Raw genomic sequence first — 11,661 nt, 5'->3', positions numbered from 1 at the left:
TAATATATATTATTTGTTGATAAACAAAATATATATATAATGAGGATCAAGATTTGAATTACCTATATATAATCAATTGCAATCGATCAATATGAATATTAAATGTTTGATCACTCTAGTTATAGGAACGTTATCAAACACATTAATAACTGTTAAATCACTATTTGATCCAAGAGTTTTAAGTTGTGGAGTGAAGGTAAATTTTATATTATATCATCTAACAACAATCAATCAAAGTTAAAATGATGGTTATTATTATTGCAGAGAGGTAGTTGGAGCGTATTGTGTTGCAATGGAAAAATTTTCTCGAGAGATAATAGATCTGATAAGTGAAGGGTTGGGCCTTGGCCAAGGCTACTTCGAGGGAGAAATGAGTTCATATAGAAGGATAACAACAAACCACTATCCAATATGCCCAAACCCTAGCTTGACTATGGGATTGAATCAACATTGCGATCGGGACCTCATCACCATCTTGTTTCAAGATGTTGATGGTCTTCAAGTCTTCAAGGATGGCCATTGGATTTCTATTGATCCTATTGAGGGTGCATTTGTGGTTAACTTTGGCTATCTTTTAGAGGTAAGTTGGCATGGATTATTTTAATGGTACTTGGTTTTTCGATCTAGCTAGTTTTCATTTGGTTACTAATTAAGTTTCAAAATGGCTACATTTTGTGTTTCCGTGCAAACTTAATTTACTTCCTACATTACATAATATATTACAATCTTATTTTTTAGATTTGAGTTTCTCTTCTATTGTTCATTAAGTTTTAATATTTACACGTTTAATCTTATTTTCTTTTCCAAATATTTACATCAGTCTTTGACATTATCGTCTTTTATATTTACTGATTTAAAATTACTTTTAGTAGTGATTGGGAAAAAAAATTATTCATACCAAATCATTTAACAAAAGTTAATGTAAAAATTTAGTCTAAAAATATCTACAAAACTCACGAGCTCCTATACTATTAAGATTTTCACAACTTCAAGTTTTATTAATCTACAAACTAACTAATTAATGAAGTTAAACTCCACCAAAAAAATTACAAATTTTAATAATAGAATATACTTATGTTCGTTTATAATTAATTTTAGTGTTTGTATTGTCATTAGAAAACCTTCGTTTCTATGTATAAAAAGTATTAATATAGTCCGAACCAAGTCATAGAAAAGCACTTTAAAATACATTTAGGTGAAGCAATATTTATTCTAATACTATGATCTATACAAGTAGATTTTGTGTGATTATCTTATAAAATATATAGGTGATTAGCAATGGAAAGCTCAAGGCAGTTGAACATCGAGTCGTGACAAACGCAAAGGCATCTCGACAAAGCTTAGTGTATACTATTTTTCCTGAGAAAGAGATGATAATAAAACCAGCAACATGTTTGATAAATGAAGCCAATCCTCCACATTATCGTTCCTTTAAGGTTGAAGACTTCAATAGACATTTTTTTGCTGTGTCAAATAATAATGATGAAATGATGAAGTTTATGTTAGCATAAACATGCAACTTTTTAATGAGTGTTCAAAATAAGTTGATTACTACCGTGTTATATATCTCAATGTAAAAGAAAAACTATATTACCTATATGCTAACTATGATATGGAATCATTGTTTTCCAAAAGAGTTCTAGAGAGGTCAAAGGATTAGTAGCTACATCTTAACGTTGAGATGTTGATGATTTCATATTGAAAAAACCAAGAGAAACTCACACTCCTTATAAGATAAATATGGGATACTTCTTATTTTGTCAATTGGTTTTGAGATGCACTTTATGTAGAGACATAAATGTGGATCAAGTTCGAGTTTATAGCCCAAACGATCTAAAGTGTATGAATAAGGTTGGGCACCTTATTCCGGAAATAACTATGGATTCGACCTGCTCTATAGTTAGTAGGAATGATGTGATCCTGAATCGTTCATGTAGAGGCATGGGAGTGGGGGCATCCTATGTAAAGAGTTTACATAAGACTAGAACCATGAAATAGTCACTTTTAAGTTATAACACCATTGACTATATAAACTGACTATTTCGATTATGATGACCTAGGTAACTTAATCTTAATCTTGAGCTAACTATGAACTTCTGTTCAACATAGGTGAGGCAACTCAATGGTGTCGGTCTAGTAAGCAAGAACGGATGGATGGCTAGGGACATAGTGTGCAAGATGGAATTTACTCCTACCTGTTTTAGGGTTAGTAGATACGTTATTCCCTTAAGAACTAAATCCAAGTCTTGAACAAGGGATCTCGCCCTCTCATTGGTCCGAGAAGGATTTAATTTATAGGTTGGACCTTAAACTAAATGTTCAATAGTGGATCAGTGGGACTAAAAGAACAAGATGTAGTAGTATTGGGGGTAAAACGATATTTTTGACCCAACCGAGGTTTCAAACAACCTGTGAAAGATTAACTTACTAATCATGGTTATATCAGATTGACAGAAATATATATATAGTGAAGGGAGTGCAACTACGAAACTTTAGTGGAATGACCCGTTAGTTAACGAATGTTGATTAACTCGGTCTAAAAGAGTTTATCCAGTTAATCTTGAACCGTTGGAGCCCACGATCTATAGGTTCATTAGGTTCCCCTGCTAGCTCATATGGAATTAACTTAGAATAATATGTTGGAATAATTCAAATTGTTTGAATTAGATAAAGAGAGAGAAATCGACGAATATATGTGATATAGCCATCAGTTATAGCGTTTTATGTTTAAATGTAGTTTAAATATTAAAAATATGAATATGGATTCACATTTGGAAGCTCGAAATTGATGGAAAAGGTCAAAGTGTTCTTTGACCGGCTTTATATTCAAATGTGATTTGAATTTCAAAAAAATGAATGCGGATTCATGCTCGGGAGGTCGAAATTAGTCAAAACGGACAAAATGGTAAAAAGTCAAAAAGTTGACTTTTGATTTGAAAAGTCAAAGTTTGACTTTGACTTAATTTGTCAAAATGACCAAAATACCATTGGACTAAGTTAGTGGGAAAATCCAACATTTTGTTGGATAATCCTACTAACACTTAGTGGGATAGGTGGCTAGATGAGATGTAAACACCTAGTCCACTAAGTTCCACTAATTTTTAGTGGATTATTAGGTGTTGAGCTTTAAGAAAGTAATTACATGCAATTTTACATATAATTTGTCTATATAAAGGATGTTTTTCAAATTGAAAAAGATTTTTGCCAATTTTGTAATTTTGAATTACAAAATAATTTTTTTCCTCTCTCAATCTCAACCTAACTTCCACCTCCAAATTTCATCTCTCTCTAATTTTTCCCCTTCACTTGATGGATCTCATAACCCGGTTCTAAATTCGAAAATAGCGGGTCAACACTAATGGTGGTCCCGGGTTTGTGATCCTGAGGAGATTCCGGGGATTGGAAGCTTCAAAGGTAAGTATTTCCTTAACCCTAATTTAGTTTGAATTAGGTCTTTTTAGCATGTTAATCAGTAAAGTCTTTAGTTGCATATAGAGTAAAGTTCGATATTTGTTTCCACTGCACATGTTTCGTATTCCATCAGCCTCGATGTTCATAAGAGTAGTAAAGGTCGATATCTATAAAGCCTCAATGGTCAAGTCAAAACGCAATTAATGCTTTAACGATCATGTCTATATGTAATGCCTCAATGCCTCAAAGTCTCAACGCGTTAAAAGACTTAACACATTTCTCAACGCCTCAAAGTCTTAACTCATTGCATCTCACGTATTGCGTTACAAAATCTCAACGCCTTACCATGCCCGCGGTGGTGGAACATGTAAAGATATCAACAAATCCACATTTAATTTGTCTATTTTCTCACCCCTCTAAAACACATAGGTAACCTTTGACGCAATCTTATATGGTTGGAATAAGTGATGAGATGATGATCAACTACATATATAGCGCTAATGCCTTTGATTATCATCCACACGAATGATATATGTACATATGAAGAAGTTCCAAAACTCTATTAGTATAGCAACTACCCAACCTTTCTATGAGGAGCTTTACTTTGTTTACTAATTTTGGCATTCACGACATATTGAATCAGGGTTGATTTGCAACAAGGTTATCCCCAAAACATCATGTTCTTTTTTTAAAATTTTTATCAATTGATCTGAGACTAATATTGTTGGGTTTTATGTCCTAAAACTCGTAGATAGTAAATATAATCAATTGACTGTCATTAATAAAGTGTTTTATTATTATAATTTCAATAAGTGTTATTGATTATATTATTAGTTTTGTCTTAATAACCTAAATCCAATAAACTAACATCCTAAGCTGTTTGATGAGTCTTGAACAGTATGTAGAGACATACGGGGATCAATGTTCAAGATCAGCTTAAAAGGTCTATAGTATAGGGTTAAGGTTGAGTACTTTATCCTGTTAACACTATGGATACGTCTCACTTTGTATTTGATAAAAATACATTGATCCAATGTGTTCATGTATGCGACATGCGAGTGAGGGTATCCTATGCAATGAGTTGTGAATGACTAACTTACTGGTATTGGTCTATATCCGTGGACACAGAAATATATCTACAGTAAGAAGAGTTCAGCTGTGAGTCCTTAGTGGAATGTACACATATTTAACGAATATTGATTAATGTAGTTAATGAGTTTAGTTAATTAATCTCATATCGTTGTAGCTTCTTATCTGTAGGTCCATTAGGTCCCCTTCCTAGCTCATAAAGAGTAATGAGATTTATTTATATTATTGTAATTTGAAATGTTCAAATTTACTTTGGGAATTAATATAATGTATATTGATACATTATAATATAAAGTTTATTAGACTTTATTATATAAATTTAATTTTGGATATGATTCAAAATTAAATTACGATAGAATAAAATATTTGTATAAGTTCAAATATTAGTTTAATTTGAATTAGATTCATATTAAAACTATAAGTTAAAATTTAATGTGAATATGATACATATTAAAACTATAGGTTATGAGAGAAATTTATATTTGAATATGATTCAAATTATGGATTAAATTAAATATAAGATATTTAATTTAGAAATTATTAATTGGAGAATTAATTAATAGTTTAGTTTAATTTGATTAAATTAAATTAATTAAATTAAAACTATAGGTTATGCGAGAGATATTCATTTAAATATGATTTAAATGAAAATATTAATTAAATATGATTTAATTAATTATTAAATTAATTAATTATTTAATTAAATTAATTAATTAATTTAATGTATATATTAATTTAATAATTATTATTAAGTTAATAGGGAACGTGGGTGGTTTTCCAACGTTCCCATTTATTATCTTCAACTTCCCACTTCTTTCGTCAGAAGAAGTGGGAATTCTTTGCGTAACAATCACAACAGTGAGTTCTACGAAGAAGACTCTCCATTCTCTCTGAAAAAATTCTCTCGATTCCCTTATTCCAATTTTGTTCCAACAAACCATCTCAATCAGAGAATAGGAAGGTTTCCAAATGGTGGTGCCCCAAAATTTGGTGATTGGTAGGTTCAGAGTCGTCAACGAGCGTAAGTTTTTTCTTCTCTGTATTTTTTCAAAGTATGTTTAACCATAAAATTGTTTTTCTATTGTTTGCCAATCTATTGGTATTTTTAAGGTTCCAATTAAAATTGAGTTTCTGTAATTTTTCCGTCGTAAAGGATTTTCATCCCTTCAAATATGTCCTAATTTCTTATGCCAGATCTGTGCTTCTTCTTCTTTTGATAAATTACATATAGTTTTCTCAAATTTTGAGATCTAATAGTAGCATTTATTTGTCTGTCGAACTCTTTTCATTTAAATGGTATTGTTTTTATCGACGACTACACATTTTTCTTTGAAAAAATTCATAATATAGTCTTGATCACAAAGTTGGCTTATACTTATTAAGTTAGTTGCAAGGCCTTCAACTAATCTAACTTCAAGTAGATTTGGAAGATTTGGTTTAAGAATATGACCTTTTACAAGTATTTTACCTCTGGCTCCATCACCAAAGGTCATATGCCCAGATGTGCATTCTTTTAATTTAGAGAAGAAAGCTCGATTTCCAGTCATATGTCTAGAACATCCACTGTTGAAGTACCAATCATCTGCAGTTGATGTGTGGATGGTTATAAAGGCTACATTGCGTTTATTGAAAGTAGGTTTAATTCTCCACTCAATTTTTTCTTGTTTAGGTTTGTAAATAATAGGGTTTGATTTTTTAGGATTTTTTTTTAGTTTGAAAGGAATGGTAGGAATTCTTTTTCAGAAGTTTGTAGCATGTAAGGATCTAATATGTTCATGCATCCTATAGTAATGATAACCCCATTTTTTTGGTGTTCTTTTATTTTTCATTGTGTTTGATAGAGTGAGCTTTAAAATTTTCAGTTAAGTTTCTGGTTTTAGCTTGAACAAAGATAGTTTTTTTTTATGCTTTTTCAATTCTTCTTTTTGTTCATTATATTCAAATATTTTTTTTATTTGTACTACTTTTGCGAGACTCAAGATTTGATTGAGGTTTTCAGTTCCTAAAATGAGCATTTTAACATACTTGGTAATGTTGTCATATTTAGCTCTTGTATGGTAATGTTGATAATGGTTAATAAATGATGTTTATCTTCTAATAATTATTGTATTTTTTCCTCCTGTTGTTTAAGAACTGATAAGTCTTCTTTCCATTGTTGATGAAGTTGATTGTAAGTCATGTTATTATTTGGAGTGATAATAAATGAGTCTTCACGATTTGGTCCAAGTTCATTATTAGTTAATATACTACTAGTTGGAAACTCATTCATAGTCTGAAAGAGTTGCAACAAGCCTCCTTTTTTGTTTCTTCGGAAAGTTTGGACACTTTGCTTGGTAATGTTCAAATCCTTCACATTCTTTGCATATCTAAATGGTCTTTCTGTTTTAACTAGTTTTATCAATGTCCCTTTCTTTTGTTGAAAAGTTGTTTTGATCTTTGCTGTTATTTCCAAAATTGTTTGGATGTTTGTTAAATTTTTTAATAACTTTGGAAAACTCTTTTGTATGCATTGATATGGAATCTGTTAAATTTTAACCAAAAGATTTATCTTTCTTAATTAGGAGGTTCTCAATCGTTTATTGATTGAGATGCAACTCGTTTCTCTTTCTTAACTTCTCTATTTGAAATAGATATCTCGAAAGTATGCAAGGAACCAAACAATTCATATAATTTTAATGATTCAATGTCATTGGCTTCTTCAATTGCGGTAACTTTTCAAATCAAACCATCCAGATAGAGATCTTCAGACTTTTCTAACTAGTTTAAATTCAAAAATCCTTTCTCCAAGAACAAAAGACTCATCAACAATATCTGATTCTAACATTAAATTCAGCAATAGATTGATCTTCTTCCATCATTCTTATGGATTCAAATTTTGAGCTTAATAATTGTAGGCATGAGGTCTTTGCTTTAAAAGTTCCTTCATAGGCTATTTCAAGAATTTTCTAGGCTTTTTTTTGTAGATGTACATGTGTTTATTAATTTAAACACATTTTGATCGACTCCATTATAGATAGCATTAAGTGCATGAGAATTTTCAAATGAAGCTTGATCTTCAGCATCAGTGCAATCTATCTCCGATTTAAGTGTTGTATTACCATCAACTATTATACTAGGAGGTTCCCATCCAGTATAATAGCTTTCCATGTTTTACTATCAATTGATTTGAGAAAGGCAGCAATGTGAGTCTTCTAGTAAGCGTAATTTCTACCATCAAGAACAGGTGGTCAAGTAGTAGATCCTCCTTCTTTAATGATATCAATCTATGCGCAACCTTACTCGGATACCAATTGAAAAAGTAAAATAGTTTATTTTACTTTTAAGTTGTTACTTTAGTTGAAGGTTAAGTGATAGCTAAAAGAACTGGAAGCAAAGGAACACTATAACTTTATAATCTAGTTCAGTGAAAAACCACCTACTTTTGGAGAGCTTTTATAGCTCAAATAAAGAGATTTTATGAAGAATGAAATGAGTATTAAATAGTAAACATACTTCTTTAATCAAGAAGACAATCCTCCTAAATTAGTAATCTTTTTAGTATTTTCTATTTACTAAAATAATCAGGCTCCCCTGAATTATAATTTGAATCTTTTGAAGATAGTCAGGTCCCTCTAAATTCGTAATTGAATGTATTCAATTAACTCTATCTTCTTTGAGTCTCTTATCATCATATAACTCGGATCGTTCTTGAAATTAATTCAAATAATCTTCATGAAAATGTCTACGAAGGTAATGACTTACTTTCATAAAAATTCTTCTACAAGTTATAGCTTGGAATGCATCTTGATTCGATACCTTGAAGAAGAATGATCTCTCCTTTATATAGGTAGAGAAAGAAAAACTTCAAACCCGAAGAGGAAAGAAAATCCTTAAAGATTTTCGGTTAAAGATGATCTTTAAAGATTATTGTTTAAAAATGAAGAAAAACAAATATCTTCTTTAAAATATCTTCTTGTGAGAGAAAGTGTCGAAACAACAAATATTCCTAAAATGTTGGAAGATTTTTTTTATTTTTATAATAAATAAGTAAAAAGAAACTAAATAGATTTTTTTTTTTTTTTTGATAAAAAACGTAACACCTTGATGAAGTGTATTGACATATTCAAATTGCCATAAATGAAAAGAGTGACATTTTTACACATTGTATTCATATATAGAAATTAAACAATGACTTTCCAATAACCCATCAATCTTCTTATTCTTTTATTATATAATTCTTTTACCTACAAAAGTAAACAAATTTCAATTGATCTATGTAACTATTTATATACAATGAAGTATATATGAAAATGGAAAGAATCTCTCCATCTCTTAATGAATATGATTTGATTGAGCAACCGTGATAATCTCTTAGCTTGAGTACTTAAAAAGGGGATTTTTCCTAAAAGAAACAATATAATTAATGAATACACAACATAATTAAAGACAAATTTCTCTTCTCCTACACACATTTAAATGAAACAAATTAAAACGAAAACACAATTACACTTGAGAATAGGAAAAATCTTTACATTGACATTAATTGAAGGTAATAAATGGCAATCAATTTTATTCTTTTAAAGACATTATCTACTCATATAATTAATTTGTTTTCTCACACAAAAATAATCACTTCCACAAAATATTAAATCTCTCCATATGCTTTTTTTGTTCAATGAAAAGCTATTAGATCATTATTATGATGTATGATTATGAAATATGAATCACAGCTTGATTTAAAGGGAAATAAACAATAAAAACAAATCCTTTTAATTTACCCTAAATTATGAAATGGTTGTAGAAAAATTGTAGTAATTTTGGTATTTTTTTAATTTCTATAGTTTTTTAAATAAAAACAAGTTAGTTTTACTACTTCTAAAAGTTTGGTGTGTAGTTTGGTTAATATAACTAAATCGATTAGTTAGAATAAATGGGGTAGTTAAAAGAAATACTAAAAAAGCCTAACTTCTGTTTTTTGGTTGCCAGAGGCTCCATGCCCTTTTAAAGTGCATGTCCAAAATTGGTATTTTGAATTTGTAACTAGAAACTGTTCTTTTAAGGGGGATTCACACACACAAAAAGAAAACCCTAAGTTCCTTTACCGAATCCCCACATCCTCTTTTCTTCACACAACATCAAAATTCCCAATTTTTTCTCCCTTCCAACAATTCTAACTAGTCTTCCTCAACCCCCCAACTCTTGACCAAAATTTATTTTGTTTTCTATTCCAGTAACTATTTAAAACTTTATTTCTCTCGATCCAAAATTTAAAAAGAAAATTTCTAATTTAGTTGCCTCATTTCATTTCAAACAACAGGAGAGTTAATTAGTTTCTTATATTTCTAACTTCTTTTTTTCTTTTTTTAGTTATTGTTCTTATTTCTTTATTTTTCTTTCTCTTATGACTCACTCTTTTATTTATTTATACATATTACTTTTGTTTATCTTTTTTGTTATTATTTATACAAAAAAATAAACGATTGTGTAGCCAAATCTAAACGATCGTGTACCAAAAGAATCTTCAAAAAATCGTTTAGCCAAATCTAAACAATCGTGTACCAAATAATAATAGTCAAATCCGATCAAGTAACCAAATTAAACAATCATGTACAGAGAATCTTGAAAAAAAATCGTTTAAATTTGGCCAAATCTAATGATCATGTACCAAACAATAACCAAATCTAAACGATCATATACCAAAGTTATTATGCACGTTGTTGATAGCGTGGCCGATGAGGCATTTTTTGGTATTTTCCATTATGGGTTTGTGGGCGTTTTTTTATTTTCGAAATTATAGTATTCTATACAGGGTAAATATTTGTGTTATTATATTTTTAAAAAGATCCCATTTAATTTTTTATTTTTTTATTATTTTTTGTGGTCAATTTAATATCTTGCTAAATACTTGTTTGAGTTTGTTACCATTTTTAATTATTTTTCTTTTATAAAGCAACTGACAACAAAATTTAGAGAATTCAAAAGTTATATTTTTTAGAGTTCTTGAAGTGAGGAGCTGATTCTTTGGCAGTCCAAGATCGATCTCTAATAATTTTTCTCTAAAATTTTAATGTGTTTTTTTTTATGTTCATTGATTTATTATTATGCTTCTTTAAATGATGATGGTTGTTTATATAATAGTTTGCGTTAATTACTACATTTGTTAACTTTAATATTTATTTACTCGTTAAATTTTTTATGACAATTAAAAATTATTTAAGTTATATACACTACAAGAGATGGGAGGACTCCCGACACACAACGACGTCAGAAGAAGCTACAAAAACGTCAAGATATCTTTTCTCGACGTCGTTTACTGCGTCAGGACGTACGTCGAAAGAAACGCGTCAGGAGAAGAATTCCCGATGCATGACCAATACGGCATCGGGAATACCTCTCCCGATATCTCTTATGTCGACGCTTGTCATGGCATCGGGAATTCCTTCTCCTGACGTTTCCTTATCCAACGTCAGACACGCGCCGGGAGAACTATCCCCGACGTGTCGTGTACATCTTATTCTCGACGTTATGTTGCATTGGAAATTCCTTTTTATATGTAATTTTTTAAATATGTAATTTAAAATTTTTGTAAAAAAAAATTGCTTAAAAAAGTTGTCTATTTTTGTGAAATAATGACTTTCGTTTTGGATTAAATTAAAGTAAATTCAATATAAATTAATAAATTACGAAATACGAACACAAATTCAAAAACAAAATTGATATTCGAAATATTCATAATTCAAAAAACATAATAGCATTAATAATAAAAAAAATCTAGTATTCATAATACAAAAAAGCGCAAACAAAGTCATACGCGCTTTCAAGACAAGGCTAGTACTCTCCATTTTACATCGCGAGTCCTACAATAATAAAAAAGTAGCCAAGTTTAATACATATATTCATTACATCATTGTATACTATCATTGCAAAAACTTAAGAATAATGAGAACATATATACGTACCACAAAACTAAGGATCATGTGGTGGTCCTTGCTGTACCCGAGTCATGTCATGTATCAGCTTTTGCATTTGTTCCATTTCTGAAGCTAACGCTTGGTAATTTCTATCTTGCAATTCAATTCATTCCAAAGCTTGATCAAGTTTAGCTTGTATTTGAATGTCTCTTTTTGTGGCCGACTGAGAACATGACGTCGCGGAACTGTTCGCACTTGTCGTCTTGCGGGC

General features: G+C 30.0%; 1 protein-coding gene across 1 annotated transcript; it reads left to right on the top strand.

Moving 5' to 3' along the window:
- The first annotated feature begins 433 nt into the window (after nt 1-433).
- Nucleotides 434-1,511, top strand: LOC103492870 (2'-deoxymugineic-acid 2'-dioxygenase-like). The gene is made up of 2 exons (XM_008453415.3): nt 434-580; nt 1,269-1,511. The coding sequence occupies exons 1-2, from the start codon at nt 434-436 to the stop codon at nt 1,509-1,511; spliced, it is 390 nt and encodes a 129-aa protein (XP_008451637.3).
- The last annotated feature ends 10,150 nt before the right edge of the window (nt 1,512-11,661 follow it).

The sequence above is a fragment of the Cucumis melo genome, chromosome 1 (assembly GCF_025177605.1).
Source record: "Cucumis melo cultivar AY chromosome 1, USDA_Cmelo_AY_1.0, whole genome shotgun sequence".
NCBI lineage: Eukaryota > Viridiplantae > Streptophyta > Magnoliopsida > Cucurbitales > Cucurbitaceae > Cucumis > Cucumis melo.
The sequence above is the reverse complement of the archived record's forward strand: the minus strand, read 5'-3'. Positions and strand labels throughout refer to the sequence as shown.